The sequence below is a fragment of the Megascapheus bottae genome, chromosome 6 (genome assembly GCF_031878675.1).
Source record: "Megascapheus bottae isolate mThoBot1 chromosome 6, mThoBot2.hap1, whole genome shotgun sequence".
NCBI classification, from domain to species: Eukaryota; Metazoa; Chordata; class Mammalia; order Rodentia; family Geomyidae; genus Megascapheus; species Megascapheus bottae.
Genome location: NC_143514.1, coordinates 74416256 through 74435199, shown reverse-complemented (window position 1 = coordinate 74435199; position 18944 = coordinate 74416256). Strand labels below are relative to the sequence as shown.

Here is an 18944-nt window from a genome sequence, read left to right as displayed (position 1 = left end):
GACTCCCAGCTGGCTGATGTCATGGGGAGACATCGTTCTTCCCCTGTAGTCTTCCTGTGATGGAGGAAGAGTGTGCAAGGTTCTATTTCTAGAGAACTGGTCCTGCTGGCATTGTCGAGGTCCTTTGAGGTGACAGGAGATGTCACCCACCCCTAGACAAGTAGCTATGCTTTTGCTTTCCCAGGTCACCTTGGAAAAAGCAGTCTGTGGCCAGCAGAAGTGTGAACTTGATTTATGGAATAGCTGTTGGAGCCGATGGGCCCACACGCTCCACAGCCACATTATTCCTGAGCTTCATGGGGATTTGGGGAGCTCAAAGCTATGGGAGAATAATAAACTCCATAGGGGCTGTGCCTCCACCCTGCACTTTGGGGATTCCAGAAAGGCACAGCTGTGGTGGGACTTAGAGGTTTTTATGGCTTGTTCCTGACTTATCTTCTCAAGGTGTCCTTGTGGTAAGACCCCAGGTTTTGTTTTGTTTGTTTCTCTCTAGAGAGTGATACATTGCTTTTCATCGAGACATTTGCTAGATGCTTTATGTTTGTGCCTAATCTCATCACTTATAAATGTGTCTATGTGAGCAGTTTTTCTAGTCCCCTGACAGCGCCTGGCATTGGAATAACTCCTCACTTTACAGACTCTCTGAGTGTCTGGGTTGGGGGTAGCTCAGCAACCTTGAGTGGGAATTTTGCTCTGGGAGCACAATTCTTTCCCTCAGTACTAGAAATCAAGTCCAGAATTTTTTTCTTTTGCCAGTCTCGGGGCTTGAACTCAGGGCCTGGGCAGTCCTTGGACACTTTTTGCTTAAGGCTAGTGCTCTGCCAGTTAAGGCACAGTGCCACTTCTGGCGTTTTCTGTGTATGTGGTACCAAGGAGTCGAACCCAGGGGTTCATGTATTCGAGGCAAGCACTCTGCCACTAGGCTATGCTCCTGGCCCCTCAAGTCCAGAATTTAAACTTAAAAACCAATCTATAATCCCAGTACCTGGGAACCTAAGGTAGGAGGATCAAGGTCAAAGGCAGCCTGAGCTACATTTCAAAAACCTGTCTAAAGGAAAGGAAAGGAAGAAAGGAAGAAAAAGAGGGGAAAGGAAAAGAAAGAAAAAAGAAAACAAAAAGACATTATATTTGTTCAACTACCTTGCAGCGTTTTGTAATTTAGGATAACCTAACCAATTAAGAAGTACTGAATTGGGGCTGGGAGTCTGGCCTAGTGGTAGAGTGCTTCCCTAGAAGACCTGGGTTCGATTCCTCAGTACCATATACACAGGAAAAAAAAGCCAGAAGTGGTACTGTGGCTCGAGTGGTAGAGCTCTAGCCTTGAGAAAGTCCAAGGACAGTGCTCAGGCCTTGAGTTCAAGCCCAAGACTGGCAAAAAAAAAAGAAGTACTAAATTTAGGGGGGAACATCAGATGATCTTTTTGGGGGGGGCTTGAACTCTGGGCCTGGGTGCTGTCCCTGAGTTCTTCAGCTCAAGGCTAGCACTGTTATCATTTGAGCCACAGTGCTACTTCTGGTTTTCTGAGGTTAACTGTAGACAAGAGTCTCATGGACTTTTGTGCCTGGGCTGGATTTGAACCCAGATCTTCAGATATTAGTTTCCTGAGTAGCTAAGATTACAGGCATGAACCACAGTGCTTGGCCATATGGATCTTATTACTAGTAATAAGTAATCTACATTCAGACACACACACACACACATTGCCAGTCCTGAGGCTTGAACTCAGGCCTTGGGCACTGTCTTTGAGCTTTCTCAAGTCTAGCACTCTACCAGTTGATCCACAGTACCACTTCAGGCATTTTTTGTGCATGAAGTACTGAGGAATTGAACCCAGGGCTTCGTGCATGCTTGGTAAGCATTCCACCACTAGGCTGCACTCCCAACACCAATATTTATTTATTTGTTTTTTTTTTAATGCAAAAAAATCCAAGAGTCCAGACACCCATGGCTTACACCTGTAATCTTAGCTATTCAGGAGACTGAGATCTGAGAATTATGGTTTGAAGCTAGCCCAGTCAGTATCTGAGAGATACTCATCTCCAAATAACTAGCAAAAAGCTGGAAGTGCAGATGAAGCTCACGTGGTAGAGCTCCATCCTGGAGTGAAAAGCAGAGCAAAAACAGAGACTCTAAGTTCAAGCCTCAGTACAACACATCAAAACAAAACAAAAACCAGGGATAAATAAAATGACAACATTGTAAGTATTCTCTCAAAGACAAGAGAACCCAGTGAGCAGGGGGCTCTGGAACAAGCTCCCCCCAGCCCTGGTTACTTTTCTTAATTTTATTTTGATTTGTAAGTGTACTGAGGATTGAACCCTTGAGCTCCCAGCCCTTCCCCCACAATTCCTTTTCATCCTAATGCAGTTCAGAGATTGTTCTCCCTTTTGCTACTTTGTGTCATATCTCCCTTATATCTATTTTTTTTTTGCCAGTCCTGGGTTTGGACACTGTCCTTGAGCATTCTTTTTTTTTTTTTTTGCCAGTCTTGGGCTTGAGCCCAGGGCCTGAGCACTGTCCTTGGACTTTCTCAAGGCTAGAGCTCTACCACTTGAGCCTCAGCACCACTTCCGGCTTTTTTCTATGTATGTGGTGCCGAGGAATTGAACCTGGGTCTTCATGCATGCTAGGCAAGCACTTTAACCACTAGGCCAAACTCCCAGCCCCAATAACAATGGAAGTTGTGTTTTTTTTTTTTTTGCCAGTCCTGGGCTTGAGCTCAGGGCCTGAGCACTGTCCTTGGACTTTCTCAACGTTAGAGCTCTACCACTTGAGCCTCAGCACCACTTCTGGCTTTTTTCTACTTGAGCATTCTCAAGGCTAGAGCTCTACCATTTGAGCTACAGCACCACTTCTGGCTTTTTCTATGTCTATGTTACCAAGGAATCGAACCAGGGTCTTTGTGCATGCTAGGCAAGTACTCTACCACTAGGCCAAACTCCCAGCTTCTTCCTTAGATCTTTTTGGTTTGGTTAGGATATTTATTTCTTTATTATTTTGAGACAGGTCTTGCTATGGAGGTCAGGCTGGCTTCCAATTCACGATCCTCACACCTCAGGATCCTTGAGTGTGCTGGACTACAGTCGTGGCCACCATAGCTACAGGTCTCCCTGATTCCTGATGGTCTCTCTGAAGTTATTAGGTACTAGGGAGATTCCAGGTACCTCATGGGGCTTGGATGACTTGTTAGGGACCAGGAGAGAAGGAAGGTGGGCAAAGAGGGAGGAGAAGGGCTTGGGGTAACCAATCAATCACCACCATCCAGGCTTCCACCAGGCCCAGCCTGCTGGGTGGCATCTTTACATGCCATGCTGATGACAGTGATGATGGAGCTGGTCACACAGCCACATTTGAAGCTTTTACTGTATACCGAGCCCCAGGAAGAACTTTTTATTTTTTTGCCAGTCCTGGGCTTTGGCTCAGGCTCTAAGCACTGTCCTTGGACTTTCTCAAGGCTGGAGCTCTACCACTTGAGCCACAGCACCACTTTCTGGCTTTTTTCTATGTATGTGGTTCTGAGGAATCGAACCTGGGTCTTCGTGCATGCTAGGCAGGCACTCTACCACTAGGCCAAACTCCCGGCCCCTGAAGAACTTATTTACTTGGTGGTAAGTAATCGTACTCAGCAATGACCCTTTTGTGGTCATTTGCAGCTCTAATCATTGTGTCAAACACACAATATGGGTATCGTGGTACTTTGTTTATAGTTGAGGCTCATGAACCTCAGAGACATTCAACAACTCACTCCTGGGCACACAGCAAACAGGTCAACATCTTCTATGGACCATGACTGCCCCGGTGCCCTCAGGCTTTAGGGAATGTGGTGCCTGCAGTCACTGAGATCCACCTGCAGAGGGCGCTCTCGCCTCATAGCACTGCCCAGGGCTTACCAGCCAACGGGTTCTTCGCCAGGGCTTATCTAGACCCTCTTTCTTCATCCCATGCAAACCTCACTATGTAATTAGACTTCTCAAAATACTCTCTTTGAGGGATGTGGACAATCATGTGGCACAGGCTTCTCCGATTTCATGAGCTGTCTCTGTGGAATTCCTGGAGCAAAGAGTTGCAAACCTCTCCCGCTCCAGTTGGGACACTGCTGAGGTCAGCTCAGCGGCTGGGGCTTAGCAAGTGGCCCTGGGCCTTCTGGAGACTGTCATGCTGCTGCTGTCCCTGCAGCACCGACCACAGAGACCCATCAGCTTAGAGCTCAGCACCCTGCTACTCTCAGCCTCCCGTCTGCCAAAGAGCTAGGGGTATACTCTCAAATTCAAAGTTATTTATTTATTTTTTTTTTGGTATGTGTGTAGGCATGACTTTGCAAACAGCCAATGGCACACAATGAATCTCCCTTTCCAGCTGAATTTGCTTTTTTTTTTTTTTAAAACCAGTCCTGGGGCTTGAGCTTCTTTTGCTCAAGGCTAGCACTCTACCACTAGAGCCACAGCACCATTTCTGGCCTTTTCTGTCTATGGGGTACTGAGGAATTGAACCCAGGGCTTCATGCATGCTAGGCAAGCACTCTATTACTAGGCCGCACTCCCAGCCTGAATCTGAATTTTGAGCACTTCTCTCTCTTTTCCCTTCCCATCCCCTCCCTTCTTCCCTCCCTCCCTCCCTTCCTCCCTCCCTCCCTCCCTCCCTCCCTCCCTCCCTCCCTTCCTTCCTTCCTTCCTTCCTTCCTTCCTTCCTTCTTTCCTTTTGTTGGTACTGGGGCTTGAACTCAGGGCTTCACAGCCTCACTTGGCTTTTCTTGCTCAAGGCTATGGCTTTTTGCTGGTTAGCAGTAATCCTCACATGTCAGCCTCTTGAGTAGCTAGAATTGAGCTGCCAGCATTCAGTGAACTTTTCTTTTAAAGTCAGAGACAGGACCATGAAATGAAGAGCAAATAGTGGTAAATAATTATCTGTAAGCTGGGTACTGGTGGCTCACTCCTACCTACTCAGGCAGCTGAGATGAGGCTCACAGTTGGAAGCCAGCCTGGAAAGGAAAGTCCATGAGACTGTTTAAAAAGTTACTATTATTATTATTGTAAGGGTAATGTACAGAGGGGTTATAGCTACATATGTAAGGTAAGGAGAATGTTTCTTTTTGGACAATGTCACTCCTCCCCTCACTCTCTCCTAGTTTTTCCCTTCTATCCCCACACACAAGTTGTATAGTTAATTTTCAGTGTAGTATCCAGTGAGCACTGCTGTTGCATTTGTTTACCTTTTGTCCTTCCATTTCTGTGCCTCTCCTTACACCCACGAGACTCTTATCTCTAATTAACCACCCAAAAGCTGAAAGTGGAGCTATGTCTCAAGAGGTAGAATGCTAGCTAGCCTTGAGGAAAAAAAAAAAAAAAAAGCCCAGGGACAGCACCCAGGCCCTGAGTTCAAGCCCAGGATTGGCACACACACACACACACACACACACACACACACACACACACACACACTCACTATGTGAAGAAACTCAACCAAGAAATATGGGTAAGGCTTCTTGTCATCTGCGTGGGCTTGCTTCCAGAGCTTTCTCTTTGTCTATGTATATCTGTGCATGTTTCTACAGAAACCCAGAGCTTTGCTTACTCTTTTTTTTTCTCCTATGAATGCTAATGAAATGTTATTTTGCAGTCTGCTGGTTTTCCAGAGCTATGTCTTGAAGTCTTGTGATCTCGAGGCACATAATCTATTTCATTTTAGATGCTACCAAATAAATTAAATGTGTGGAGATGTACTGTAGTTTGATTATTCCTCTCCCTTTCCTTATCCTTCCTTCCTTCCTTCCTTCCTTCCTTCCTTGATTCCTTCCCTCCCTCCCTCCCTCCCTCCTTCCTTCCTTCCTTTCTCCCTCCCTTCCTCCCTCAATATCCTACCTTCTCTCCCTTCTTTCTCTCCTTCATTCTCTTTCTCTCCCCTTCTCTCCATTCCCCTCCCTTTCCCTGTTTCTGGATGTACTGGAGTTTGAACACAGGTTCTATCCTTGCTAGGCAAGTGCTCTGCCACCTTGAGCCACACTTTTTTTCTGGAAGAGGCTCTTCTGTATTTGCTAGGGCCTCCCTGAGACCTTGATCCTCCTACCTATGCCTCTTGAGTAGCTGGAATTACAAGTCACCACATCTAGCTTATTTGTTGCAATGGGGTGGGGAGGGTCTCACTAACTTTTTGCCAGGACTAGCTTTGGACCTATACCCTCCTGATCTCTGTCCCCCGCCCCCCCAAGCAGTCCTCAGGTAGGTTCTTTTTTTTTTTTTTTTTTTGCCAGTCCTGGGCTTGAGCTCAGGGTCTGAGCACTGTCCTTAGACTTTCTCAAGGCTAGAGCTCTACCACTTGAGCCTCAGCACCACTTCCAGCTTTTTGCTATGTATGTGGGGTACCGAGGAATTGAACCCGGGTCTTCGTGCATGCTAGGCAAGCACTCTACCACTAGGCCAAACTCCCGGCCCCCGTTTCTTAAAAATGGTTTTCTCAGCTGGGCGTGGTGGCTCACGCCTGTAATCCTAGCTATTCAGGAGGCTGAGATCTGAGGATCACAATTCAAAGCCAGCCCAGGCACTAAAGTCAGTGAGACTCTTATCTCCAATTAATCACTAGAAAACCAGAAGTGGAGCTGTGGCTCCTGGGGTAGGGTGGTAGCCTTGAGCTGAAGAGCTCAGGGACAGCGCCCAGGCCCAGAGGTAGGACGGTAGCAATAAGGCAATGTATATCATTTCCTGCTTTCTTAAATATAGCAGTGATCACATGAGTGCCAGAACTCAGCCCCACAGACAAGGCCCAGTGGCCTCTCCATCCTTCAGCCGATGGCCCCTTGTCTGTGGGGAGGGATGATTTTTAGTGGGGGAGGGGAAGTGGAGAGCATTCAGGGGCCCACGACAAAGTGTGTGGGTCCCACAGAGTGGAAATGACCTGCAAGGGATTCTCCAGGGACTCAGACTGTCCAGGTGTCCACTAACTTCTGCTGTCCACGACAGAGGTGTAATTGAATAAAACTGAAGTGGCGGGGGTGGGGTGGGAGGAGAGGAGCTAAGTCCACTGTTTCTTCTTTGGTGGGAATGGATGTGAGGTAGATAGACCTTGCCTGAAGTCTTCCTCTGTGTTTGGGAGCTGGGTAGGAGGCAGGACAAAGTCCATGGACATGATTCTGAGCAGGTTGTGAAGGCTTTTTCATTTTTTTTTTTTTGCCAGTTGTGGAGCTTGAACTCAGGGCCTGAACACTGTCCTTGGACTTTTCTCAAGGCTAGGGCTCTACCACTTGAGCCACAGCACCACTTCCAGCTTGTTTCTGTGCATGTGGTACTGAGAAATTGAACCCGGGCCTTCATGCATGCTAGGCAAGCACTCTACCACTAGGCCAAACTCCTGGCCCCCTACTTTTTCATTTTTTTTAGATTAAATTGCTCCACAGGACCCCTACCCCCCACCCCACAACCAAAAGCTATGTATTTGAGATATTGTTCTCTGAGCCCCCTTGATAAGTTCTCAGCCATTCTCCTCTTTGGTCACTATTTCTCAAACCTGCCCATCCACTCTTGTGTCTCCATGCAACTGGTGTCCCTCTCCTTTCAACCATCCACTCTCACATTCATTTAGCTGTTACCCAGCCTAGCCCAGATGAATGCAAGGCCACACATGATCACATGCCAGCAGGAAAGAAGTGTATAAGTGTGTGTGTGGTGATGTTTCACTTTCCTGTACCTCATTCGTTTTTCCATTTAGCAAAAGTATCAAGTAGGGCATACTGGCTCATCCCTGTAACCCCAGCCACTTAGGAGGTGGAGATCAGGAGGGCTAAGGTAGGAGATCTATCTCAATCACTAACCCGGACATGGTGCCTTGTGTCTACAATCCCAGGTATGTAGGGGGATAGGTAGAAAGAAGTATCTTGGTCTGAGGCCGATCCCAGGTAAAAACTTGAGACCTTAAGTAGAAAACAAAACAAAGACGGGCTGGAGGGTGTGACTCAGGGGATAGAGTGCTTACGACGGTCCTATACAAATGTCTGGGCCCAGAGCAGGGCCTCCTCTGTTAGTCTACCTTTACACGCTCCTGTATAACTCTCTCTGACTTGATTGCCCCCCCTTTCCTTCTTTTGTTTTTGGCAGTCCTGGGGCTTGAACTCAGGGCTGAGCACTGTCCTTGGTCTTTCTCAAGGCTAGCACTCTACCACTTGAGCCACAACACTACTTCTGGCTTTTTCTATGTATATAGTACCAAGGAATCAAACCTGGATCTACTTTTTGGTTGTTGTTGTCATTGTTGGTTGTGGGACTTGAACTCTGGGCCTGGGCGCTGTCCCTGAGCTCTTCAGCCCAAGACTACTGCCCTGCCCCTTGAGCCACAATGACACTTCTATTTTCTAGCGGTTAACTGGAGATAAGAGTTTCAAGGACTTTAGTGCCTGGGCTGGCTTTGAACTGTGATCCTCAGATCTCAGCCTCCTGAGTAGTTGGGATTACAGGTGTGAGTCACTGGCACCCGGTAAAGATTGCTTTTTGAGGGATGAGACTATGTCTCACATGCAAGGTTGTCCTAGAAGAGTAGACATCCTGTCTGTCCATGATCTGTTTGAATTTCCACTGTTGTCCTGAATTTGTGTGTGTGTGTGTGTGTATGTGTGTTGGTATTGGGGTTTGAACTCAGAGCAGAGCCTTGTGCTTTTTTTTTTTTTTTGCCTTTTTTCTCAGTGTTGGCATTCGACTGCTTGAGCCAGGCTTCCAGTACAGCTTTTTGGTATAAGCCACCAGCACCCCCGTTTTGTTTTTTTGCAGTACTGAGATTTGAAATCAGGGCTTTGTGTTTGCTCAGCTAGTGCTCTAACTCCTTGAACTGCACTCCCAGTGCCTCAACCTTCTTTAGAAGTTCCTTATGGGCTACTTACTGGTGGCCCTATCCATTCAGCATGGCCTAAGGCCTCGGAGCCAATGAATGGTGCCCGTGTGTGAAGGCTCCGCCTCTGAGTGGAGCAGCTCCTTGGTTTTACCTGGTGCCACTTGAAATCACACCCTTGTTTGACTCAAGGCTGGAATGTTACCAGTTGAGTCACAGCTCTACTTCTGGCATTTTTGATGGTTAATTGGACGAATCTCTTGGACTTTCCTGCCTGGACTGCTTTGTACTGTGATTCTCAGATCTCAGCCCCCTGAGCAGCTGATGGCAGGTGGAAGCCACCACAGGCTTCCTGGTTCCCTGTGCAGGCATCTTTTCTATCCATTGAATGCTCATCTCCGGCCTGCTTCTGTGTGCTGACCCACTGGGAGCAGCCCCTTGAGTGTGGGGGTCAGCCTTGACCTTGAGGGGTGGCCATGTGTTGTGTAGCCCCTGATGTGTGTGGGCTCCAGATCTTTCAAGATGTCCTTGCCGGGAGCTGGGATTTTGTACCTAGGACCAGTCAGGAGCTGTCTGCGCCCAGAGCAGTGGGAGCTCCAGGGTCAGCAGGGCTCATGGGTAGCCTGTCTCATGCAGGGTGGGGGGAGTCTGGGAAGTTGGATGAACACCACACCATAGCCTTGTGACTTCCCCTTGGACCGTTTATTTTATTGCTCTTTATAGACGCTTGTCCAAATGCCCTTCCATCCCCTCCCACAGTCTCTGTTCTAGACAGCTGGAACTGTGCCCAGCGACCCCCCTGCTCTCTAGAGACTGACTAAGGAACTTTGTGGGGGGGCAGACACAGGAGTGCATTCCAGCATGACATTTACAGGAAGTGGGGGTACAGTGGACATGCCGTGTCCATCCTCACTGAGCAGCGGCATCTTGGTGGGTGAGGGGGCAGGCCAGAGTCAGAGTCCTGGAGGGTTCCAGAACCTCCTGTGATGACTGGTTGGTAGTGCAGAGAGTTTGGGGAAGTCTACAAAGACATCTCCACCATCTCCACATGGAGACCTTGCCACTCAGTACAGAACGGAGAAAAAGAAAGCCCACATTTTCACCAAACACACACACGACACAGCAGAAGTCTCCAGAGACTGACCAGAGAGGCACTTGGGTTTTCCAGTTGTGGGGCTGGAGGGAAGATTTAGGGCTTTGGCCCCCAAAAGCTGGGAGCCACTGTCTGGAGGATTGGGGGAGCTTCTGAGAGGCTCTGGGGTATAACCCAGCAGGTGGTACTGGCCAGGCTGGATGGGGGGGCTGCTTAAAGAGCTCCCTCATTCCATCCCGTGACTTGCATTTCCTGAATAGAGTGGTCCTTTATGGGAGAGGCAGAGGCTGGTCATGGGCATGCAGGCGCCGCCGCTCCCCCATCCGCGGGCACCCTGTATTCCCAGAGACCAGCAATGTGCCTGTCCTAACACGAATGACTGAATGAAATAATCCACAAACAAGTCCTGTGTCCCCAAGAACGGAAGGTGATAGCCTTATCTTTGGTTACAAAATGGTTCTTTTTTTTTTTCTTAAACTTCCAAGTGGAGCTATAATTGATTGCTCTGACCTTAAAAGATCTTCCTTCCTTTCCCCCCTTCCTTCTTCTTTCTCTTCCTTCCTTCCTTCCTTCCTTCCTTCCTTCCTTCCTTCCTTCCTTCCTTCCTTCCTTCCTTCCCTGATATGTGTACATTGGAAGAATCTTTGGTAAATAAGCTAGAGGATTTCATCAGGATAATGTATCTTTAAGGCTTCCAGCTGGCCCGGAACTGGCTTCTTGAGCTGGCAGAAGGTTAGGGTCCTGAAGAGTTGGGGGGCTGCCTGGGTTGGAGTGGAGGAGGGTGTTTTTCATGCTCTGGGTGCAGGAGGCTGGCTAGTGGGGAGAAGCTGTGGTCTAGCTTCCTGGAGGGACATGAGAGATAGAGGGTAGAAGTGGAATACAGGAGAGGAAGGGACAGAAACTGGCTGGAGAGCCAGGGATGGGGAACATCCAATCCAGGTCACACTTGGGAGAAAGCCCAAGCATGGGTAAGGGGCGGATGTGTCCTGAGGAAGACACAGCTGAAGCAGAGGGTAGGGGAGGCTCTGCTATGAGAAGGGCAGGCTCTAAGTCACATGATTGGACCCTCAGGAAAGGGGGAGGGCTGAGGCCAAAGGGAGGAAGCCCAGGGCGTGAGGGGTGGTCAGGAATGAATACTCAAAGGTGGTCACCTGGAGATCCTCAGGAGGTTTGAAATGATGGTGCAGGTCAAGGTCAGAGGTGAGGGGTTGAAACGATGGCACAGGTCAAGGTCAAGGTCAGAGATGGGGGCTGACCTGATGGCACAGGTCAAGGTCAGAGGTGGAGGTGTTTTCCTTTTTGTTGGCCTTAACCTTCAGAGCGATCGCAGTACTTCCTTCCCTTTCCCTCTTTCCAGAGACTAAGAATTCTTGGGGAATGGTTTGCCGAGTAGGTTTTGGAGCGTCCTTCTGCTTTTGATGTTAGGGCTTGGCTGACAATGGCCAGGTGCCTGTGGTGAAGAGCTGGGCTCCCTGGGGTGGAGGGGCTTCTGGGGACACTGAGGCTGTTCCCTGGGGAGGAAGGCACAGACACCCCACTTCCTAAATGTCTCCCAGCTGGGGTGAGGCATGGGGGCATGGGGTGCTGGAGCCCTCTGGAGGGGTGCGGGCCCTGTGGGTCAGGGCACCATGTGCCACCACTTGAAGGGGAAGGGCTTCCTGCGCACATTTGTGCCACAGTGCACCTCCCCCAGGAACTTGTGGTAGGCCGAGATGTCGTCGATGAAGGTGCAGGACAGGCCCAGGGGCTCCAGGAGGCTGCGCACATGGCTCTCCAGGCAGCATTCCTCCTCCACCTGGGGCCCAAACGGCTTGGGGATGCCCAGGTCCTTGTCCAGCACGATCATGTTCACCTGCGATGGGGACAGGGGACAGCAGGGTGGTGAGCGGGGGACGACAGCCATTTAGGGCGCACCTACCAGATGCCCACCTGCTCTAAGCTCCTAGAAGCCTGGCTGTGATTCTACAAAGAAGGTTTTATTAAGGAAACTGAGGCACAGAGCAAGGCTAAACAACGAACTGTAAAGGACAGGCTAAAGTGGAACACTAAACCAAACCACACACTGAGTGTGTGTGTGTGTGTGTGTGTGTGTGTGTGTGTGTGTGTGTGTGTGATAGCCCCACATGTGTGTTCATGCATGTACACAGGGCTATGTGTGTCCACAGTATCCACAGGTGCTCAGTATATGCAGGTGTGTTTGTGTGGACATATGTATGGATGAGTGTGTGTTGCTTTATATCTTTTTTTTTTTTTTGCCAGTCCCAGGGACTGAACTCAGGGCCTGAGCACTGTCTTTGGGCTTTCCTCAAGGCTGGAGCTCTACCACTTGAGCCACAACACTACTTCTGGCTTTTCTATGTATGTGGTAAAGAGGAATTGAACCCAGGTCTTCATGCATACTAGGCAAGCACTCTACCACTAGGCCACACTCCCAGCCCCTAGTCGCTTTCTATCTTGTGGAGACTTCTCCCTCTATGGTAACAAGCAAGATTCCATGTGTAAGCCTGGTGCCTGTCATCCTAGCTATGCAAGAGGCTGAGACCTGAGGATCTTGGTTCAAAGCCGGACCAGATAGGAAAGTCTGTGAGACTCTTATTTCCAACGAATCACCAGAACACTGGAAGTAGTGCTGTGGCTCAAAGTGGTAGTGCCCTAGCCTTGAGCAAAAGAGGCTCAGGGCTCAGTGCCCAGGTCCTGAGTTTGAGCCCCAGTACTGGCACACACATAACAAGATTGCTCTTGTACGAAGACACTTCCGTTTTGCAGTACTTTCCTAGCCCTTAGTACAAGGGTCTCAGCACCCTGTGGCACTTCTATGAGGGAGTGGAGGAGCTCAGAGAGGGCAAGTACCTGGGGTAAGGTCACAGGGTAGCACAGCCTGGGCTGGGCCTTGGGCCTCCAGCTTGGACCTCCTCAGCCAGGGGCATGGGCAGAGGGTCGGGTCTGCAGGGGCTCACCATGTTTGGGAAGAAGGCTCGGGCCTGGAGGTTCTCATCCATCTTGAACAGGGCTGGCAGGTCAATGATGTCGGGCTCGTCCAGTCCCAGCTCCTTCTTCAGGATATCCCGGTTCCAGTCCAGGCAGCGCTGGGTGGGGCAGGAGGGGATGAGCATGGGTAAGGGGCACACTTTCCATCGGCCATCTACCTGCAGAGTCAGGCTGAAGGCCCCCTGCCCTCCCTGTGTCCCCCACAAGCCTCTGGGTGGCAGTCACAATGAGAAGGGCACAGAGGGAGGGCAGAAATCCTAGCGGCAGCTACCAGCTGTCGTGTGTCCACCTAGCCAGACCCTGTGGCCCAGCTTCCATGTGACTTTCCCCGTGGTATCCCACACCTCTCCCCACCCACCAGGGACCCCATTGAGGACTTTGCTGAGAATAGGAAGTGAAAGGGCGCAAGCCTGATGCTGTCCCACACATGTTGCCTGGCTCGCCTATCTAAGCTGAAGCCTGCCAGGGAGATGCCACCTGACTCCTACTGTACAGGTGAAGAGTAGTGGCCAATCACCCGGGGTCCTTTTATCAAAAGGAAGGGCTGTGATTCAATCTCACAACTTCCTGGGGCCAAGACATGAACAAAGAGGGACCACCTGGAGTGGCCGGTGAGGCATTCAGATGAACATCAGTGATGACCCACAAGGCCCCATCCCCTTCCCCCCAGATGACCGCAGGCCACTGGAGCAAACAGGCCCCATTCTGTAGACATGGCCTGTTCAGACCTCAGGAGACTCTCATCTCCATTTTTGCTCTAGTGACGGAATCAGGGAGGGGCAATGGCCAGGACTAGGCAAATTGCCTGTGGACTCCCCTCTCCCTATCCCAGTTATTGGTGTAAGTTGGCTCAGACTCTTGTTCAGTAGTTTGAGTGCTTTCTTTGTGGACGCTGTGAGGCCTTGAATGATTGCAGCCATGAGCATATATGAGTCTGCCTGCAGAGACCAACAGTACTGAAAAATGGAGCTGGGACCCTGAAATCCATCTCTTTCTTTTTCTCTTTTTCTTTCTTTCTTTCTTTCTTTTTGCTAGGTCATAGGGCTTGAACTCTGGGCCTGGGTACTGTCCCTGAGCTCTTTAGCTCAAGGCTACTGCCCTACCTCTGGAGTCACAGCCCCACTCCCCATTTTCTAGTAGTTAATTGGAGATAAGAGTCTCATGTGCTTTAGTGCCTGGGCTGGCTTTGAACCATGATCCTCAGATCTTAGCCTCTTGAGTAGTTAGGATTACAGGCATGAGCTACCACGCCCAGCTAATTCATACCATTCTGCGAGACACTTACATCTTTTTGAATGGAATTTTCTGTTAATTAAAAAAAATACTGAGTTCTCTAAAATACACTCATACAAAATGCAGAGACTTAATTCATTTCTATTTCTGGATGCAACCTTTGAGACTTACAAGATCAGCGGTGGGACCTGTGCCTGGACAGGAAACTTCAGGGGAGCTATGGTCTCTGAAAACCCAAAAGGCCAAGGCCTGTGCTCATGTAAATGTTTTCCTGGAAAGCACAACTCGTAGCTTGTTATGTCTTACAGGGGTGTGTATTGCCCCAGAGGATATGGGCTACAGTCTAATGGACACCTTGGCAATTTTGGCACTGTTGGCACAATGGCTTCCTTCCTGGGTCTCTGCTGGGAGAGATTTTGTGAGCCCTTGGCTCTCTGCACTGAGGAGCGCAGGATGACAAGGAGGAGGCAGAGGCGATGTGCAGGTGCTGATGGAGATGCCTGTGCTCCTGGGCCTCACCTGGAAGTACTGGTTCTCCTGCACCAGGCTTTCATTGGACAGGATCTTGTTGATGGTGATCCGCTTGCTGCTCATACCGCCCAGTCCTGTGTGGGTGAGAGGGGGCTGCATGCATTAGTGTACAGCTGGGCTGGGCTGGGCCTTCTGTCCCAGACCCCTCTGCCTGGGGCAACCAGTACACACTCCTTTCCTTAAGGTTGGCTGCATCTCCCGAGCCAGGAAAGAGGTGTAGATGCCTCACCTTCTCTCTAGCTGGTAGCATAGCTGGCTGGGTGGGTGTGGCAGAAGCAGACTTACACATCTCTGAGCTCAACTACTGTGGAGAAGGTCTGCCTGCCCACCTTTCTCTTTTCCTCCCTCTCTCCCTCCCTCTCCTCCCTCCTCCCTTTCTCCCTTCTTCCTCCTCCTCTTACTTCCTCCGGGCACAAGTGGTGCACATCTGTAAGCCTAGCTACTCAGTAGGCTGAGATCTGAGGATGGAAGTTCAAAGCCAGCTAGTCCAGACAAATCTAGGAGCATCTTATCTTTAATCAGCAAAAAGCTGGAAGTGGAGGTGTGGCTCAAGTGGCAGAGCTCTAGCCATGAGAAGAAAAGCTAAGGGACAGTGTAAGACGCTGAGTTTGAGTCCCAATACCAGCACAAAAATAAACCAGGGGGTAATGGAGATAGATGGGGTGATGGTTACTTATGGATTCATGTCCCTGAATTATATACTTACAAGGAGTGAAATGACAGACAGGCCAGGATGGGTTTTACCACAATAAAGGAAGAAGACACCATAGCCTTTGCAGCCTGGCTGGGTGTGTCTGCCTGATCGGCTTTCTCCTTCCATGATTAATTTAGATGTGCTCCTCATCTCACTCTCTCTGCCTCAGTTACATGAGGGGTCAAGGAGGCAGGCCGCCTACAGTGCCTGGGCCTGAGGAGCAGGCGTAGTAACTGCCTCAGTCCACACCCTGTGTCCTGCCCCTTTCCAGGGCTGGGGTAGAACTCAGAGGCCCAGTGTTGGCCCAGCATGCATGAGGTCTTGTGTGTCATCTCTGGCACTGCCAAAGCAACACAACTCCCTTCTAAAATGCAGCCTTCTTAGCTGGGCACCAGTGGCTCACGCCTGTAATCCTAGCTATTCAGGAAGCTGAGATCTCAGGATTGTGGCTCGAAGTAGGAAAGTCCACGCAATCCTTATCTGCAAGGAATCTGCAAAAAAGGTGGCACTGTGGCTCAAGTGATGGCAAGGAATCTGCAAAAAAGGTGGCACTGTGGCTCAAGTGATGGAGTACTAGCCCTGGGCCAAAAAAACAGCACCCAAGCCCTGAGTTCAAGACCAGGACTGCACTCCCACACATGTGTGAGACACACACTCACAAGCTTCTGGGTACCGACTGTACACCAGCTGGCACGACTAAACTGCCCACCAGGTCCTGGGGAAGCTCTTTGTGGGTTGGTGACAATAAGTGGTAGGGACAGCTAGATGCTCTTCCTGGGTCAACAAGGGACAAGAGAGTCCAGCATTCCTCCCTGCCTGGTGGCCTTATAGAACTAGGGTGGGTCCCAGGCTCAGGGAGGTGGGGCCAACACTTAGGAACCAGAAGCTGGTATGCCCAGGTGCCTAAGGGGCTCTCTGGGGTGCAGCTCCCAGGCCAGGCCTGTGGCCACTCACCTTTGAACATGACTGCCTCCCCATGGCCTTCTTTCTGCTTCTCACGGAACAGCTTGTAGCAGGCCGAGGTGCTGGCCATGAGCATTCGAAATCCCTGCAGGAGAGAAAGGCCGGGGTATGGTAGGGTGTTGTCAGGGGGAAGGTGGCTGAGGCAGGAGGAAGGGTCTAGCCCTGGTTGCATGGGGCAATGGAGGCCCTAGAAGGCTTTGTTCCTCCCGCAGGGCAGTTTCTCTTCCTTTTCCGTCTTGCCAGTGCCCTGGGAGCAAAGCTCAGAGTTGAAGGCACTGAATGGATGGAGAGAATTCTTTAAGTTGGTAGGAGGCTGGGCTATTGCATGGGGGCCATCCTTTTCACTCTGGAAAAGAAAGGAACCTTCTTTCACAGCCTTAGGCCATGCCCTCATCACACTCTACACTGGTACATGGCCATGAGCAGGGGCTACTGTTGACATTTAAACTGTGGAGTCTGAATTGATACGAGCTGTAAGATACTCTGTAGGTTATGAAGATTTAGTATGAGAAAAAAGAAAACTGTTCATACACATATATATATTATTTTTATTTATTTTTGTCGGTTGTAGAGCTTGAACTCAGGGCCTGGGTGCTGTTCCAGGTGTTTTGGTTAAGGCTAGCACTCTACCACTCTGAGCCACAGACTTCTGGTTTTTGAGTGGTTAATTGGAGATAAGAATCTCACGAGAACTTTTCTACCTGGGCTGGCTTCTAACTTCGAGCCTCAGATCATAGCTTCCTGAGTGTCATTAACAATTTTATATTGCTATTGTATGGAAATTCAGATATTTCCAATTTACTGAGTAAAAAGGAAAAGTTTATCTGCTCCACGGGTACTGGTGACTGCCTGCAATACTAGCTACTCAGGAGGCTGAAATCCGAGGATCAAGGTTTGGAGCCAGCCTGGTCAGAAAAGTCTATGAGAATCTTATCTCCAATTAATCACCAAAAGCTGGAAGAGGAGGTGTGACCCAAAAGTTGGAAGTGGAGGTGGTACAGCATCAGCCTTGACAGAAAAAGCCAACTGAGAGTACAAGTTCCTGAGTTTACACTCTTGCGCACACACGCACACACACGCACGCCACACACACACACACACACACACGCACACACAATGTATCTACCACAGCCACAACATACAAATGTGATTCAGCCTCCTTCCTCCTTCCTATAATGGTGCACCTGTTTTCTCCAGATCCTGCCCTTGCCAGCAGAGGGCTTCCCTACAATCCTGTCCACTCTACTTTTGGGGCCTAGCTCACCTTTGTGCCTGGGATGGGGACGAAGGTCATGAACTCGTCCACGTGGCCCACAGTCAGCCAGTCTGAGTACAGCTCCACAGGCGCCTGTACCTGCTGGGCCCGCAGAAAGTCACGCACCACCTTGGTCATCCTCCGGCCACCGGACCTGGGTGTGGGTGGAGAGGGGGCAGTCCTTCAGCCAGCTGTCCTCTCCCCTGCCTGCTGCACCAGGGGTCCTGTAGGAAGTGTTTAATCTCTGGACCCAGAGCTGAGATACCTGCTGCCTCCTCCCCCACCCCAAAGAGGCGAGAGGAGTGGGCTGGCCACAGCAAAGTCACTGGAGGGGCCTGGAGCCCGGCCTTCAAGCTGGGGTTCCTGTGAGTATGGCAGAGCCAGCTTCCACACTTAGTAGTCTTGCTTGGCACCAGAAAATTGATGTTCAGAGGCTGTGCCAGCCCTTTACCCCTGCTCTACCAGCTTATACTCACATGAGAGCCTTGCACTTGCTAGACAGGCACTCTGCTACGTGAGCTATGTCTCCAAACCTTGTTGCTTTACTTTTTCAAGTAGGCTTTCCTTTTGTGCCTTATCTGGCTGGGGCCGTGATCCTCTTGGTGTTTTTTTTTTTTTTTTTGCCAGTCCTGGGCTTGAACTCAGGGCCTGAGCACTGTCCTTGGACTTTCTCAAGGCTAGAGCTCTACCACTTGAGCCTCAGCACCACTTCCGGCTTTTTCTATGTATGTGGTACCGAGGAATCGAACCCGGGTCTTCGTGCATGCTAGGCAAACACTTTAACCACTAGGCCAGACTCCCGGCCCAATCCTCCTGTTTTTACTGCTTGGAGGATAGCCATGAATCATTGAACCTAACTATTGGTGGAGATGGGGGTGGCAATATCAGACACATTTTTGCCTGACTTGGCCTTGAATATCTCTCCCTCTCCCTCTCCCCCTCTCTCTAATTTGACCTTGAATCTCCATCCTCCTAATCTCTGTATCCTGAGTATCTAACCTGACAAGCATGAGCCACGGCACTTTGTTTTTCTCTGTTGTATTTAAATCAATCCAAGAGGCATCACCCCTGGAAGCTCTTCCTGATTTCTGGAGGCCTTCTGTCTCCCCATCATCTGTAGACTATAGCCCTGTAGCCCAAGGCCCCTGTCACAGCCAATGAACCCTCTTGGGCTGGTTGCTGCCTGCTCCTCCTGCACCACCTGCTTTGCTTCCTCTTGGCTCTGTTTACTCTAGTGCCTGTTACCCAGGGAAGCATAATTTGTTTTTTTTTTTTTGTCAGTCGTGGGCTTGGACTCTGAGCCTGGGTACTGTGCTTGATCTCTTTAGCTCAAGGCTACCACACCCTACCACTTGAGCCACAGTGCCACTTCCGGTTT

General features: G+C 50.0%; 1 protein-coding gene across 1 annotated transcript in view; it reads right to left on the bottom strand.

Annotated features, from left to right (window-relative positions):
* Positions 1-11136: 11136 nt before the first annotated feature.
* The window catches only part of Padi2 (peptidyl arginine deiminase 2), a 39908-nt gene continuing 32100 nt past the window's right edge, over positions 11137-18944 (bottom strand). The window contains exons 12-16 of the mRNA XM_090335720.1: positions 17576-17720; positions 16303-16396; positions 14643-14728; positions 12860-12988; positions 11137-11754 (exon numbers count right to left, since the gene is read on the bottom strand). Of these exons, the coding sequence (XP_090191846.1) occupies positions 11521-11754; positions 12860-12988; positions 14643-14728; positions 16303-16396; positions 17576-17720 (688 nt within the window). The 3' untranslated portion in view covers positions 11137-11520. The remainder of the gene's footprint in view (positions 11755-12859; positions 12989-14642; positions 14729-16302; positions 16397-17575; positions 17721-18944) is intronic.